This window comes from Lynx rufus, unplaced genomic scaffold, assembly GCF_022079265.1.
Source record: "Lynx rufus isolate CCGP_SWC_20201006 ecotype Redwood Valley unplaced genomic scaffold, mLynRuf1.p SCAF_5, whole genome shotgun sequence".
Classification (NCBI taxonomy): domain Eukaryota; kingdom Metazoa; phylum Chordata; class Mammalia; order Carnivora; family Felidae; genus Lynx; species Lynx rufus.
Genome location: NW_025814867.1, coordinates 75,223 through 92,619, shown reverse-complemented (window position 1 = coordinate 92,619; position 17,397 = coordinate 75,223). Strand labels below are relative to the sequence as shown.

Genomic DNA, 17,397 nt, shown 5'->3' with positions numbered 1-17,397 from the left:
GTTGTTCACTATCATTAGCCATTAGGAAAATAAAAGTTAAAAATCACTGTACACCTATCAGAATAGCTTAGAAAAAGGGGACAAAATAATATTACTACATGTTGGCAATGATGCAGAGTAACTGGATCTCATATGTTGCTGGGATTGTTAAATGGTACAGACACTCTTGGAAACAGTTTGGCAGTTGTTGTTTTTTTAAGCCTCCCCCCCCCCCGCCCCCTGCCTTTTTTTGAAGAGCTAGCATGTTGAGTGGGGGAGAGGTTGGGGGGGTGGGGAGAGACAGAGAGAGAGAGAGAGAGAGAGAGACAGAGAGAATCTTAAGCAGGCTTCATGCTCAGTGTAGAGCCTGATGCGGGGCTCAATCCCATCATCCTGAGATCATGACCTGAGTCAGTCAAGAGTCAGATGCTCAGCACCCCGTTTGGCAGTTTCTTAAAAACCCAAACATGCATTTACGATATAACCCAGTATTTGTACTCCTGAGCATTTATCCCTGAGAAATGAAAACTTATGTTCAGAAAAACATGTATACAACTTCATAGCAGTTTTATTTGTAATAGTCAACATCTGTAACTAACCCAAATAGCCTCAACAAGTGGCTAAAACAGTATTATATCTATACCATGAATACTTATTACTCTACAATAAGATGGGATGACCTAATGCTGCAATGACAAGTGAATCTCAAAATTATGCTGAGTGAAAAAAAATCCAATCTCAAAAGGTATTCTGTATGATTCTATTTATATAATCTAAAATGACAAAACTATATAGAGATGAAAGATTAGTGGTTGCCAGAGGTTGGGGATGGTGGGAAGGGACAGCAGGGAGAGGGAAGGGTAACACTTAGGAAGGTCTTTGTGGTGTTGAAAGAGTATATCTTGATTGTGGTAGTGGTTACACAAATATACACGTGATAAAAAGTAGAAGTATACACAATGTACAAGTGTCAATTTCCTGATTTTTATACTAAACTACTTATGTAAGTTGTACTTGTTGAGGGAAACTGGGGGAAGGGTATTATTTTTCCAACTTGCTGTGAATTGAACTCAAAATGAAAGGTAAAACAAGACCCTAAAAAACCATGACCAAATGCACTGCGTGAAACTGATTTGGAAGAACAAAATTATGAAATATATATTTTAGGGTGGTTGGGAGACTTTAATATGATTGGATATTAGATGATATTAGGGAATTGTTAATTTTCTTACCATTATGTAATGGTGGTATAACGTTTGGAGAATATTATGAAAGAATGCATATTGAAGTATTTGGAATGAAGTGTTTTGATGTTTACAACTTTCAAAGAATTTTTTTCCAGTATACACAGAGAGATCAGGCAAACGGAGGCAAGTGTTGAGTCCAGATGGAGGATACAGGTACTCACTGTACCATTCTTTAAACTTTTCTGTACTGTTGATATTTTCAAAATAAAACGTTTGGGGCAAAATTATCAGGGCGTTCTACAGACGAATGCTTTGTAGCTTCAGGCTCCTGCGTACACGCCTCGCCCAACCACTGCCGAGCCAGGGGATGTCTCCTTTCCTGAGGCTTTAGGGCCACAGTCCGCCTGCACCCTCCTACGCACTTTTATTCCCATCCCTGGTCCGCAGCGATATTGGACACCTATCGAGAAGATAGCACCTCCGACATTCCTAGAGAGGCCGGCCTGGGGACTTGGGAAGCCGGAAGCCCGTCTCCAGGCACTTCCTGTCCGGTCATTGTTCTCGCACCGGTAGGCGCGGGGCGCATGATCTAGCGTATGTTCTGCTGCAGAGCCCGCGAGCTCTGGCCCGGCCTTTCCGCGGTGCTCGGTGAGTGGGGTCGGCGGGATTGGGCACGGACCTTGCAGGCGCGGAAGGGGCCATTAGAGGGGCGCACCGCCGCGACCTTCCCTTGGGGCCTAGGCCTGTCTATCCCCGGTGGGCTCCGCGTCCCTCTACTTCGGGAACACGGCTGCAGCCTACCGGGGGTCTGGCCTGGGGGAGCTTGGACACGGACAGCCCCAGGGGCCAGGCTTACTCCGGGAATAGGGCTTACGGTATGGAGGTGGGGGAGGTAGGTTGCCACGTTGGGAAAGAGGGAAAGGACACTGAAAGGGAATCCCTTGATAAGGGACTCTGCTGTGTGGGGCTGGAGGCGGATTTGAGTTTGGTCAGCAGGCCGGTAAGAATACTCACAGTAGGCGGTCTTGCTTATACACAGGTGAAATGAATGTTAAGGGCCTTTCCGCCTGGTGGAATTCAGCTAGTCATAGGAAAAATAATCATCCAGATCGAGATTTGTTACAGGAGTGAAAGTACTATTGCGTTATTCAGGAAATTGTGCACACTACATTGCTAATAAGTTGACATAGGAGAAAGTATGTGATCACTTCAATAGTAGCAAAAGGAGACTTAGTAAAATTTGGCATCCCCCCCCCCAGTAAAACATCTGAAGGGGAATAGACAAATTTTAATCTATTCGTAATAAACTAAACTAGTAAGATTGTTTTTCTCACATGTTCAGCAAAGACCGCTGGCTTGGGTGTGATAAAGGGGTATGGTTAAGTTGGTGGTGGTGTGATTTGATGTGGTCCTTTTAGAAAGCAGTTTAGCGCTATATGTCAATGCTTGAACTAGTATCCCTCAATTCTAAAGGAATAATTCAGCAGAAGAAAAGGCTATTTGCACAGAAAAAAATTTAACATTAATTATGAAGAAAATAAATTGGAAACGATCAGAATTCCTTTTACCAAAGTAATGGCTTATAAATAGTATTGGTCAAGGAAGTTATATTTATTTACTTATTTTTTAAAAAAAAATTTTTTTTTCAATGTTTATTTTATTTTTGGGACAGAGAGAGACAGAGCATGAACGGGGGAGGGGCAGAGAGAGAGGGAGACACAGAATCGGAAACAGGCTCCAGGCTCTGAGCCATCAGCCCAGAGCCTGATTCGGGGCTCGAACTCACGGACCGCGAGATCGTGACCTGGCTGAAGTCGGACGCTTAACCGACTGCGCCACCCAGGCGCCCCAAGGAAGTTATATTTAGAATGCTATGCCAGAATGAAGTAACTCTGTATGTACATATATTGAAAGGTCTAACACTGTGGAATACTATGTGAAATAAAGACATTGAGTTCAAAAAACAAAATGCAAGTTGCTGAAAAATGTACAAATGTGTTCTAATTTCTGTTTTGGGAAAATAAGCAGTATGTGTAAAGGTGTGCATATCTGGAAATGCAGAGAAACCACTGATAACTACCGTGTGCGTGTGTATATGTAGGGCATATATTTGATTCTATGTATTTTTCTCTTTCTTGACTCTTTTTGGATGAGAACAATAGAATTAACACCAGTAGGTTATTGCATACCTACTAAAAGTGATAAGTATGAAGACTGGCAACATAAAACGTCTTTTTTTTTTTTTTTTAAATGTTTTTATTTATTTTTGAGAGAGAGTGTGAGCGGCGGGGAGGGGGGGGCGTGGAGAGAAAGGGAGGCAAGATCTGAAGCAGGCTTCAGGTTCTGAGCTGTCAGCACAGCCCAACACGGGGCTCAAACTCATGAACCACAAGATCATGACCCAAGCTGAAGTTGGATGCTCAACCGACTGAGCCACCCAGGTGTCCCAAAACATCTTTTTTTTTTTAAATCTTAAGAGTAATACAAGACATTTGGAAAAAATGGAAAAAGTAAACATCAAACAAGAATCTCAAAACTATCTGTAATTACATCACCCAGAGGTGACCATCTATCTCTAAATGTTGGTGTCTAGACTGTCAAACTTTTTCTTGAGTTTCTTTAGTTCATGCTTTTGTGTATCTTTGGCAATTAAAAAAGTTCTTTGTGTTGTAATAGTCCTTCTTAAGAAAAACAACAAAACAATGATGGTGGGGTGCCTGGTTGGTCCAGTCAGTTAAGCGTCCCGCTTTTGATCTCAGGTCAGGTCATGAGTTCAAGCCCTGCATTGGGTTCTGCATTGGGTGTGAAGCCTACTTAAAAAAAAAAAAAACCCATGGCGATAATTGTGAAAATATATACATGCCCATAGTTAAAAACAAGAAGTTTATTAAGTCATAATTGTTAGTGTGGTTGAAGGTTTCCCCTTAAAAGAAGTGTCTTAAATTCTGTGCTATACAGTGGTTACCTTTTCGGAGGTGGAGTAGGGTTGATTTTTTTTCGTTATTTTCTGTATTTTTCAAGTTTTATAATAAAAATACGTTAACTCTATAATCAGGGGAAAATCAGTAAACATTAAATAAAGCTGTTTGTAATGTGATTATGATGGGAACAAATTACATGTTTGCCGTTGAACCCTTTCTACCCTATGGGGGAAGAGCAGAGCAGACTCTTGCTGCTGTGGCTACTGTGTAGGCACTGGGCAACAGTAGGCTTAATGGCATCCAGGCACACCTCTCCTTGATGCTAACAGTGTTTTCTGGTTTTCAGTAGACAGTATCATCCTGGCCCTGAGAAGAAACTCAAGAAGAAACTTAAAGATTAGATGGGGCTTGACCTCTGCTGGGCAGCCCCCAGCTATAAGAGTTCCCCTCCTGAGCAGAGACGATGACTGCAGAACTGAGAGAGGCCATGGCCTTAGCCCCCTGGGGCTCAGTGACAGTGAAAAAGGAGGAGGAAGAGGAAGAAAACTTCCTAGGTCAGGCATCTAGCCAACAAGTGCACTCGGAGAACATCAAAGTCTGGGCTCCTGGGGAAAGTCCCCAGACAGGCCTTGTCATATCAGAACAGGAGGAAAAGGTAAATAATAGTCTTGGAGGAGGGAGGAAAGAGAGACCTGAACACCTCAAGTAGTTTCAGAGGGAACTATGTTCCTCTGCTTCCACCTGGAGTATTATTTTCAGGGTAGGGCTCAAGTCTGTTGTCCTTCGGTATGTAATAGAAACAGTCTCTTCTGACTGATGGGACATTAATGCTTTCTGTAAATCAGTGGTTCTCAAATTTTGCTGCACAGAATTACCTGGGGAGCTTTTTATAAAATCGTGATGCTCATGCCATACTCGATTCCAGTTAAAGGAGAATCTTGGTCTGGGACCCAGACATCTGAGATTTAAAAAAACAAAAAACAAAACCCTCTTCAGGTGACTCTAGTCAAGGTTTGATAGCTCTAACATATGCTTCTCAAATTTTAATATGCATAGGAATCACCAGGAGGTCTTGTTAAAATGCAGATTCTGATTCAGGAGGTCTGGGTTAAGATTCTACACTTGTCACAAGCTCCCAGATGATAGTGGTCTATGGATCACACTTTGAGTAGTGGGGCTATACACTCTACAGTGGCCTTTGATGTTTTCAGAAACATTCCTTACTATCACTAGCCAGATGAGCTGAGGTTCCCCAAAGATCATAACCTTGCTTCTTTGGTCTTTAGACCTCAAAAAACTCTACCCTGGAACATCTCCCCATGTGTTGCTCTTTTGTCAGGCACCCACTAGCAAGCCAGGCTTGGATGCCAGAGTGGCCAGTGAAGTGAAATCAAAGAGATAGAGAAGAAAGTCACAGGCTTGATTCTCTGCCTAACTCACCTTGGGGATCAGAGAAGACTGCCTTTATTTTCTGTTTTTGTTGTTTTATTAAAAAAAAAAAAAAGTTTAAAAAATGTAAAAAAAAAAATCTTTTATGGTGTCCAGGAATAGGTACTTTTATGTTCTCATCTTTAAAACTAATCATACTGCTTGCCATTGACAATTTTCTCAGAAATCCACCTGTGCTTACTTGTCTCTAGGATCCAAACATGTTCTGGAACATGGCTGTAGTCCTGAAAGCAACACAGGAGGCACCTCCTGCCTCAGCCCTTGGCACCTGCTCATTATCAGGGACTCTGGCCAAGAGTGAGATACTGGAGACACATGGGAACATGACCTCTCTAGGTAAGGTTCAACCCCTGATTCAGAATCTGACCATTGGGGTTTCTCAGAATCCATTCAGAGACTGGTGGTCTTGTCTCCCAGCTTGAAAAACATAAGAGTATTGAGGTATTGAAACCATCAGGGAAAGCTGGATAATAGAATGGTGAAAGATGCCTATGCATTTATCACAGGAAATGCCATATTTGGCACACGGTCTTAAGACACCAGACAAACACAGGCAAACTCCAAATTCACCTTTTAATCCCATTTGTTTCCTATCTATTCATACATGGAGACACATCCTGTTCATATGCTTTGTGTTTATCATAGGTCAGTGAGCCTGCAAGAAAAGCTAGCTAAAGTAGGAAGGGTCAATTTTTGTGGTGATTTTGAGGAAATGCCCTGGAGATGTTTTGTTTTTATAGATCTTTATGCAGATTCCAGAGGATTTTGAACAGTTGTGTCAGCCATATTGATGTTCAAAGCTAGGTCTTCATGGTTTTATCACCTGGTTTTCTCTCTAAGCTGGGACTCAGGATATATCTGACAAGCAGTGGAAGAAACTTATCTATGAAAAAGTGACGTGTAACTGTGGGCCAAGAATATGGTAGCTGTGGGTCCTGTGTTGTAGAAGTAATCCCTGCATGACTGCCAAGGCCCCTCTGGCACTCACATTCTATGTCAGCTGGGTACAGGGCTATGCCTGAATATTTTGAACCCACTCTGGTCCCTAGCCCATTCCTCAGGCTGACCAAGTTACTCACTTTCTTAAACCACTGTTGTGGGGAAGGTTAAAATTACCACTTTCATTTTCTTATCTGTTCCTTAATCTTTCCCTCTAACTCTCAGCAGCTTCTATTGCCCACTTTCTGCTCTCTGTTCCATTCTCTCTGATGTATCATCCCTTCTTTCCTGTTTCCTTGCTTTATCAGTCATTCAATGTCTGAACTCCAGCAGTGGCACCCATATACTAGGAATGGTGACTTTGTTCCTTCTCTGCCTCTTACCTCAAGACCCTGTTCCCAGCCAAGATTTACCTTTCTTTGTGCTGCCAGACGTTTGCATAGCTGTAGGTAACAGCAGGGATATGAGCTCTAGGAATTGAGAGAGAGATCTGAGTGTAGCTGCTCTCCTGCTTTTGATAACTCTGTGACCTTGAATGAGTCTTTTCTCTCTGGACCTCCATTGCCTGTTCTGTCAACTTGGGTGTACTGATTCAGTAGATACAGGATTTGTTGGGGGCATGCTTACTATGTGCTGGGTAGTGTGTTGGGTGTTGGGGATACACTAAATGAGACACAGTCTTGCCCTTTTTAAAATTTTACTATTTTTTTTTTAAGCTTCTACACAGGTGAAAGAATAGTTTCATCTTGATGACAAAATTGTATAATATACATGAATGTGCTTTGGAAACTTTGATGTGTTACTGAGCTATTAATATCTGAGAGAGTTTTATCTACAGTTTCCTATGTATTAACTAATATTGACTTCATTAAAGTTTATACATTTAAAGCCAAGTTTTTAAGCATTTAAACCTAACTCATTTTTATTTTACTTCTACATCTAGAAAATTTTTTTATAAAAATGAGAATATTTGTACTTTTTCTTTAATTCATGTTTAGTTAAGCTTCAAGTTTTACAGATTAAATTTTTAAGCTTTTTAAAACAGGGCACCTAGGTAGCTCAGTCTGTTGAGTGTCTGACTCTTGATGTCAGCTCAGGCCGTGACCTCATGGTTCATGAGTTCAAGCCCCCTGCTGGGCTCTCCACTGACAGTGCAGAGCCTCCTTGGGGTTCTTTCTCCCTCTCTCTCTTCCTTTCTCTCTGCCCCTCTCCTGCTCACGTGCACACCTCTCTCTCTCTCTCTCTCTCTCTCTCAGAATTAAAAAAAAAAAAGAAAATTTTGTACTTTTTAAAAGATTTGTTCCACCTACATATCATTTTTTTAATATAAAAATTTCCTTATTTCTATTTTCTTAAAAATATATAAAATGTATTAAATTTCAAATTTAATATATCCAATTTTTTAAAACATTTCAAACACCTAAGTAGCTAGATTTACAAATATTACACTTATAACCTAGATAAGCACATGGCTTTTGTAAGTCTAATGAGTTTGTAATGACATACAAAATTAGTAAATTATCTTTCATATGTCAGAACACATCCACCAGCTAAGATGGCAGGCTTATATAGCATTTCATAACTCTTCTTTTTAAAAAAATGAAAGAGGGGCACCTAGGTGGCTTAGTCGGTTAAGCGTCTGACTTCGGCTCAGGTCATGATCTCACGGTCCGTGAGTTCGAGCCCCGCGTCGGGCTCTGTGCTGACAGGTCAGAGCCTGGAGCCCGTTTCGGATTCTGTGTCTCCCTCTCTCTGACCCTCCCCTGTTCATGCTCTGTCTCTCTCTGTCTCAAAAATAAATAAACGTTAAAAAAAAAAATTAAAAAAAAAATGAAAGAAAAGTATTGATTTCAAAACTTATTACTTTGTGCTCTAGTTGATCACAAGTATGTTTTTAGTTTATTTCTATACTTATTTCTGTACTAGGATTACAGTAATCTTTCAAGATCCAAAAGAGGAAAAATAGCATCTCAAACAAGCCAGGGGTACAGGTTCTCAGCCGATGGCTAATTAATTAACCCAAGGGGATTTGAGCTTGAGTACACAGAATGGGCCTTCTTTCCTTTTCTTAGACCCTGGGCATTGGCCTAGATCCTAGCTCTTACTTTATCCCTGTGATGAAACTGTCAGGTAGCCACTACATGAAGACCTTGTAGGCCTAAGTTGTATCCGCTTCTGTAATAATTTTGACATAAAGCATGATGTACATATAAAGACTTGTTTCTGTTATTCTAATTGGTCCAGTAGTCCCCATCCATCTTAATCTTTCATGTCTTTCTCGTGTTCTAAATATCATGGTAAAAAGGGTAGAGTGAGGTTAGGGGAAGTGAGGTCATAGACTGAAGTATTCTTAGACTTGGTTTTTGTTGGAGAGATGCTTGGTGGGGATGGGAGGCCCCCAGTGTCAGTGATGGCTGGTGCTAAAGGAGAGAAGAAGGAGATGGAAAAAAAGCAGAGTGGGAGACATTAGGAGGGAAGATTAGGTGAGATGTATGGGAGAAAGAAAAGTAGAGAACATGGAAGAAAGTAATGGACAAAAGAAGAGCAGAAAAGACATGAAACCATACAGGGGAAAAAAAAATCAGAATATTTCACACACAAATTTTAAAAATAAAAACCAAGAGAGGACAGATGAAGAGGCAGTAGGGGAAAGGGGTAATGGGAAAAAAAGTAAAATAAGAAAAAAGATATGGTGACAAATGTGACTAAGGGTGGTGAGCGCTGAGTTGTGTATGGAATTGTTGAATCACTATGTTAATACACTTGAAACTAATATATCAAACTATGTTCATTATATTTCAGTTAAAAAAAATAAAGAGAAAAAAAGAAAATGATGTAAGGGCAGTAAATCTACAGGGAGAAAAATAGATTTAAGAAAGACATCAGAACAGTAGGAATAGAAATAACTGGAAAAAGGCTAGCATTTCTGAATTTGTTGTTACATTCAGTGCTCTGCTATATGCAGCCCTCAGGCATTCCCTTTTTCCAACACTGCCCATCTTATCTGAATGATTGTGATGGGAATGTCATATTAGTGTTGTCTTAACCAGGCAGCCAAACTGGACTGTTTCCCTGCCCCCCCCATGTTGCTTTGTACCTCAACGTGCCTGTCCCAGTCACTCATCTCATAGATTAGAGAGTTGCGCTGGTCTCTGCTTGTGGGATGTTGTGTAGATGCAGGATTGACCAGCTGCAGTTGCTTCATGAGCTGCAGCTCACAGCTTTCCTGCTCACTTCTAGGCCGACAGCACCAGTGGGAGCACTTCCCTCCACTGCAGGCTTGCCTCCCACTGCTGTTTGCCCTGGTTTCATGTGCCTTGTCTGGGTGGTGTTTCTGAGTTTGGTATATTTAAAGTTCTGTGAAGGGTTCCCTCTGCCAACACTAGGTATGGATGCATGGATGGACATTCCAGGACCAAGAGTGGTAGGGGTGGAGAGGAGACAAAGAATTATGGTGTTGCTGACTGCAGGACTTCTTTTTGACACCATTAGGGTTCTGAGGCAATGTGGAGCAGCCAGAAACTAGTCAGAGTTTTAAAACTTCAGGAAGTTTTGGTGTTTTCATGATAATGGCATAATGGAGCAGGCTATACCATGACTCAGTCTTAGGAAGGTCAGCTTTCCTTGACATAAGGCTTTCATATGACATAAGACATAAGCTGTTTGTTTAATACAAGGATTCAGCTGTTACTGTTCACATTGTTCTTTAGTCCCTTCTAATGTTGCCATCTGTCACCATAACAACTCCTCTCCTCTAAGGTTCATCTTTGCTCCTGGGCCCCAACACTTAGACTCACAGCACTACTAGTCAGGCTCAGAGTCACTGCAGACTCTCACAGAGCCACTTCCTATGCTCCATGGCTGTTCTCAGCCATTACCATAGAGTAACTCAGTTAATCTCATGGTCTTATGAGGTAGATACTGTTAGTGTCCCTATTTTAGAGATAAGGAAACTGAGGCACAGAGAAGTTACCAGCCCAAAGTCCTGCAGCTGGTAAGTGGCAGAGCAGGGATTTGAAACCAGGCAGTCTGGCTCCAGAATCCGTGTTCTTAACCTCTGAGCTGCATAAACCCTTAATGTTTCGGGTGCTCTTAGCTGCGCTGGTCCTTTTGGCATCCAGCGTGACCCTCTCTGTCCATGCTTATCCTTTCTTTGATATCTAGCTTCCTCTGACACAGAAATCTAAGTTGCATAGATCTTCAGTCCCAGGGAGGGACTCTCCCTAATTAATTGGTGGGTTGTAAGCAAATTCACACTAATTGGCTAAGGTAAGAAGACCTTACCTTACCTAAGAAGGCCTGGGGAGAAACTAGTGTTGTTCATAACTGGTCTTACAATTAAGACAGCCCGGAGACATGTCTGAAGATGACTTTCCTGGCATGAGGCACTGGATTAGATGTCTAGTTGAGGTAAGTGGAAGTGCTGGAAAGACCATGAATTAGTAGATTCTGCTCTAGGTGTGGGAGAGGGCATAGACCTGGCAAAAGAACCTACAGAGGAGAGGTGATGCATGGGGGAATACTTTTCCTTTGATGAAGCCATTTTACATACGCTGAAGTCACATACTTCCTGACGTTTATCGCTTCGTGATCCTGTTCTTTTTATGGGCCAGAATAAGCTGACATTTGTACTTTCTGTTTATTGTTTCAGGTGCTGAAACCAAGAACCCACAGTTACTGGTTCCAAAAACTGAGATATGTGATGAAGCAGAAAAACCCTGCATAATGCCAGGAAGAATCCAGAAAGTTAATCCTCCAGAACCTGAGTTAGGAGAAGCCTGTGAAAAAGGGAACCTGTTAAAGAAGCAGAGAATCAAGAGGGAAAAGAAAGATTTCAGACAAGTGACAGTGAAGGACTGTCATGTACCTGAAAGCTTCAAAGTAGAGGAAAACCAGAAATGTCAGGAATCTGGGGAAAGGTATAGCCTTAGTTCTAGCTCTGTTAAAAATCAGAAAAGCCAGCCTGGACAGAAGCCTTTTACATGTAGTGTGTGTGGAAAAGGCTTTAGTCAGAGTGCAAACCTCGTAGTGCATCAGCGAATCCACACAGGGGAGAAGCCCTTTGAATGTCATGAGTGTGGGAAGGCCTTCATTCAGAGTGCAAACCTTGTTGTGCATCAGCGAATCCACACTGGACAGAAGCCGTATGTTTGTTCAAAATGTGGGAAAGCCTTCACTCAGAGTTCAAATCTGACTGTACATCAAAAAATCCACTCCTTAGAAAAAACCTTTAAGTGTAGTGAATGTGAGAAAGCCTTCAGTTATAGCTCACAACTTGCTCGGCACCAGAAAGTCCACATTACAGAAAAATGCTATGAATGTAATGAGTGTGGGAAAACATTTACTCGGAGCTCAAACCTCATTGTCCACCAGAGGATCCACACTGGGGAGAAGCCCTTTGCCTGTAACGATTGTGGCAAAGCCTTCACCCAGAGTGCAAACCTTATTGTGCATCAGCGAAGCCATACTGGTGAGAAGCCATATGAGTGTAAAGAATGTGGAAAAGCCTTTAGTTGTTTTTCGCACCTTATTGTGCACCAGAGAATTCACACTGCAGAGAAACCTTATGATTGCAGTGAGTGTGGAAAAGCCTTCAGTCAGCTCTCTTGCCTTATTGTGCATCAGAGGATTCACAGTGGAGATCTCCCTTATGTGTGTAATGAGTGTGGGAAGGCCTTCACGTGTAGCTCATACCTGCTTATTCATCAGAGAATTCATAATGGGGAGAAACCTTACACATGCAATGAGTGTGGCAAGGCCTTCCGGCAGAGGTCGAGTCTCACTGTGCACCAGAGAACCCACACTGGGGAGAAGCCCTACGAGTGTGCCAAGTGTGGTGCGGCTTTCATTTCTAACTCGCACCTCATGCGACACCACAGAACTCATCTTGTTGAGTGACAAGTACTTGTTACTCCAGGCATTGATCATAATCCACTGCCCCCTAATTGGACACGTCTTTGCTGTTTTTGTTTGTAAAAATGAGGCCCGCCATGTTACAAGTAACAGTTTTCAAGAATGCAGCACAGAACACAAGACAAGCATTTCAGAGGCTGACTTAAAGAAAGTGAAAGCATCTAAAGGCAAGGACTGTGTTTTAAACTGTGCCCTCAGTAGTCCTGTTTGAAATGAAATGTGGCTTTCTTTAAAATGGGTCATGCAAAGCTAAGTGATAAAGATCCTGTTTGAGGAAAGGTATTTTTAGCTTAATTTTGTTTTTTGAGCCTGGTAATTTCTTGAGCAACAGGCAGGTTGTTGGTATAGGTCTGCCTGGTGCAATTCTGGAGCTTTGAACCTTGTATTCTAGTATTTGGGTTAAGCAGTGATTAATTAAGGAAATCACTTGGGGTAGCAATTCACCAACAACTCACCTATGAACATTGATTAGCTTTCCATTCCTTAGGTAATTTAAACAAAAAAACACCCTATTAACTGTCTCCTGGTCCTAAAATGGATAGAAGTAGCAAACAGCTGTTTCTCTTATTATCTGTGACTCGTGAACCTTGGTGTAGTAAAGCTCTGGGGACCTCTGATGAGTCTTTTCTTCCCAGTGTGCAGGGCCAACCACTGGAGGGTTGATGGAGACAACACGCTGGGGCCACAAATGTGCTGGCCTGTATTCATTTGCTAAGATCAACAACTCTAAGTGACCCTAACTCCCATTGTACTCCCATCGGAGTAAGATGCCTGTGACACTCCCCAGATAGAGGAGTCAAAGAATAAAGCTTGCCGAGAGGCATAGCCACGTTGTCTATGCTCATTCTGCTTAGGCTCAGCCAGGGAGCTCAATTTGGGTGTTATTCTCACTTTCTGGCTGGTCTTTAGAAGAACTAATGGAGTCCTAATTCTGAGAGGGAGGAGGAAGAATGGGACTCCTTAGGTCTTAATTTGGTTTTTTTTTTTTGAGAAGTTCAAAGGTATTGGAATATGAAAACTTAGAAGGATGAAGAAACTGGCTAAGGTAAGAACCTTTGTTACCATTGAGCCTTTATTCTTAGTAAGATGATTTATAAAACTATGCAATAGGTAGTTATGTAATATTGCCTTGTATTTATATAGAACTTAATTCTTTGTTTAAATTTGATTATGCACCTTCATGTATAAAAACAAGATTCCCAGCACTTCTCTCATGCTTTCACATAGATCCTTACCTTAATCTTTAGAACACTGAAAGAGCTGTTTGCCCCATTTATCTGAGAGTGGTCAAACAGCAAATAACAGCCTACATTCAAATCCAGGACTTAAATCCGGGTTCTCTTTGTTCTGCCATGCTGTGTGTCTAACCACCTGTAATCCTCACCTGGGTCTGTGCAGAGCCTGAGAAAGGGGTATATGGTCTCATTTTCAGGTGAGGAAGCTGAGTGACAGATTTGGGGATGTGCCTTAGGCAGAGTAACCAGTAAGCAGCAAATCTGAGACTAATTTGAGTTTCCCAAATTCTGGATCTCTCTCCTCACCCCATTCAGCAAGCAGGTGCATATCGTAAGTGCCCTACCTGTTGATAAGCGATCTGGTGTGACTGTCAGTAGAAGTCCCACCATTGGGACTCATACTGGCTCATTTGTATTTTACAGAGCAGTTTTAATGCACAGAAAGCATATGTATAAACAGGAAAGCTTGTTTATTTTCTCTTCCCCCTTCTCTTCAACCGTGGTGTTTTATCCAGGCATGTGCACCTTCTTTTCCCAGTTGCATTGTCAGTCATACACAACTGTAAGAAGTCAGTAGAATTCAAAAGTGAGAATCAAAAATGCTCATGTCCTCACTGACCCTGACAGTCCCTATTCCTGTCTCCTAGCTAGCAGTGGAGAGACCCAAAGATAAGACCTCATGCTGAGAATAGGAACAAGCTTAGGTTTTTCCCTCTGCAGGATCAGGAAGCCCAGAAGATAGGGAGAGCAGGTCTGATGATTTGGGATAAATTGGTGATCTAGACCTATCAAGAGACCAAAAGTACTTTCCTGAAAGGTACCAGCTGGGACTTATGACCATTGGGGCAGTTAAATTGTTTTAGTTCCACATTGTGTGTTCATCCTCATAATTGGATGCTCATCATGGATGATTGTGATTTCCTGGCTAAAGGTTGCTATTCATAGACAATTCAGAAAAGGCTACTCAGGTGATTGTGATGTGAAGGTAAAGGTGAAGCTTGATTTGTGAATCAGACCCAACTTCTCAGTGAAACAGTGGTTTTCACTTAGCTGCATGTTAAAATCACCTAGTGTGCTTAAGAAAATTTCCAGTCCCAGGGCCCAGTATTTTTTTTTTAGTTCTGGAGGGAACCCAGTGTGTAACCAAGGTAATGGCCACTGTAGTCAAATAAAGTCTGCAGGCCACAAATACATGTGATCAAAGGTGGAGTGGGGAAGCCCTAGAATAAAGATCTGGATGTGTGTGTGTAGAGTGTTCTGTGTGGTTTCAGCAAAACAAGATGCTAACGACATTGGCTGTCCTGGTGTCCTGTACCTTGGCTGTGAGGATTCTGTGACTGACTCTGTTTGTATTTTAAGTGATATACCACACTTTTTATTTATATGAGCAAGCCACGTTTTACATAACATACTTTTATATTCCTCATTCAACAAAATGACTTTTTACACTTCTACTGTATTTCATTTCAGGGTCTGGGTTTCCACAAACCTTCACCCACGTTCAGGACCTCCAATCCTTCACAAATCATGGGAACCTAATGGATTACTAGATAGACCAGATCCTTACCCAACTAACAACTTTTGCTTCCAGTTCAACGCCAGCCCTCAAAATAAATTACAGCCCTCCTTTTTCTGTATGGTTCCTGATAAATGACAAGGGACTGCTCCTTATTGTCAGATTTGGCTTAGCTTTTCCTTTTCCCAGAGGTCAGCTCCTTTCTCCTTTTGCTGTTATTTCTAGAAGTGGATGGGAACTCTGAAGCCCTGCTTCTTAAGTTGCCAAGAGCTATCAAGGAGCCAGACCAGCTGAGCCAAGAAGTCTCAAATGAGACCAACAGTTATGTATCAGGTGGAGCACAGTGATGTAAAAGTGATAATGAAATCTTGTATTTTGCGGGGCACAGGTGAGAGACTCTTCATTGAGACACACACACAGACGCACACCCCTACGTCCCTCAAACATTTGCCCGTGAATTCCTCTAGGCTCAGGAAGAGGTGTTTGGGGCAAGGCTAATATTCTTCTATGTTCTGGGTCCCCTCCCTTCCTTGCCTAGGTCGTTGTCCTCCCACATCTGTCACTTCACTTGCTCCATTCTGTGCTCAATCTTTCACAGCCCCTTTGAGGATCTAATGGGGTTGAAGATACTCTTCCAGAGAAATGCAGATAGCACATTCAGTTTTGCACTCATTTGTGGGGGTGCAGATAAGCTTCCTAAGGCCAGTTATTGGCTCCTTTAGGGTGTAAAGTCACACTTGGGAATGCACTACATAATTGCCATTGACTTTTATCTTTAACTTATTTTATTTTATTCTTTTTAAATGGGCTCTACACCCAGCATGGAGCCCAACGTGGGGCTTGAACCCTGAAATTAAGACCTGAGCTGAGATCCAAGATTCAGTCACTTAACTGAGTCACCCAAGTGCCCCATTACCAGTGACATTTTTAAAAAATGAGGTTGGGGGTGCCTGGGTGGCTCAGTCAGTTAAGCCTCTGATTCCTGATTTTGGCTCAGGTACTAATCACAGTCATGAGATGGGGCTCTGCACTGGGCATGGTGCCTGCTTAAGATTCTCTTTCTCCCTCTGCCCCTTGCCCACTGGTGTATGCTCTCAAAAAAAAAAAAAAAATCAGAATCTCTCGATGTTGCCCAACTTTTTAAATCTTGCTTTTCCTGGATTCCTCCTTCAACAGATGGCAGCATTATGCAGCACCCCAACTGGAAACCCATGATATTTCTGGTTTCCCACGTGTCATTCTCTTATTATAACAGTACTTACTATTCACTCTCTTTGTGGCAAACATGGTGCTAGTTCCTGGAGTGCAGAGGCAGACAAGGTCTATCAGAGCCTCTTCTGATGTCTCCTCAGAAACCTCTGGATTCCTTCACATGATTTATTAAGCTCTTCACTTCCCATGCACCTTTTACTGCAACCTGAAGGCATGTGCTTGCTCTTCTGTGTGCCTTTGCTCACACTGTCCCCGGTGCTTATTACTACCACTTCCTACCCTACCTCTGTCTACTTTACCAAACTTTAGGTTTCTTTTACATTGATTCCAGTCCCATCTCTGAGAACCCTCTGACTCCCCTACAGCAAGGATACATTTAGAAGTACAAAGAGCATATGATATGTATCCACTCTGTGTTTTAAAGTGAAAAACAACAACAATCCTGGATTCATAATTATGTATATAGTACAGTTCTCATTTGATGTTACATATACTATTGTAACATACATATGCTATTAAATAATAAATTACCTGGATGAAATATAAGAAAATGATATAAGTGGTTAAGTGGCTTGTTCACAGCCATACAGATAGTAACTTGCAGAGCTTAGGCTCAAACCCGGTCCATATAGATTATAAAATTATGGGTGATTAAAAATCTTTTTTTTTTCTTTTTAACTAATTTCCATGTTTTCTACAAGGAACAAGAATTTTATAATCAGAAAAAAATGATTATATTTACATATTTAGTTTGAATGTATTAACTATAAACAGTACTTCATTTCCGTATTTAAGGTGTGGGATATGCCCTACCATTTCTTTCTCTTTCCATTCTCATGTCTTTTCCTCTGACAATGTCAAGTCTGATAATTCTTGAACTCCATTCTGTCTTCTATGCTTTGTTTATTGATTTATTTCAAAAGTTTAAAATAAACAGCATGAATGTTATTCTGACCATGTAAATGTTCACTGCAGATCTAAGTAGCTTCCTACGACTATGTATGTTTTGAAACAGCATTTTGTTTTACTGGAGTTTCTATTTGCCC

The 17,397-nt window shown here is 41.6% G+C and overlaps 1 protein-coding gene across 1 annotated transcript; it reads left to right on the top strand.

Annotated features, from left to right (window-relative positions):
• Positions 1-768: 768 nt before the first annotated feature.
• On the top strand, positions 769-15,973 carry ZNF35 (zinc finger protein 35). The gene is made up of 4 exons (XM_047099822.1): positions 769-1,814; positions 4,434-4,742; positions 5,728-5,872; positions 11,127-15,973. Exons 2-4 carry the CDS (start codon positions 4,551-4,553, stop codon positions 12,371-12,373), a joined length of 1,584 nt encoding a protein of 527 aa, XP_046955778.1. The 5' UTR covers positions 769-1,814; positions 4,434-4,550; the 3' UTR covers positions 12,374-15,973.
• Positions 15,974-17,397: the final 1,424 nt, after the last annotated feature.

Bases quoted from the DNA above. Each gene is read 5' to 3' on its own strand.
- ZNF35 (XM_047099822.1), top strand. From the start codon at position 4,551: ATGACTGCAGAACTGAGAGAGGCCATGGCCTTAGCCCCCTGGGGCTCA. The intron at 4,743-5,727 runs GTAAATAATAGT...ACTTGTCTCTAG, and splicing joins TATCAGAACAGGAGGAAAAG to GATCCAAACATGTTCTGGAA. The intron at 5,873-11,126 runs GTAAGGTTCAAC...TTATTGTTTCAG, and splicing joins TGGGAACATGACCTCTCTAG to GTGCTGAAACCAAGAACCCA.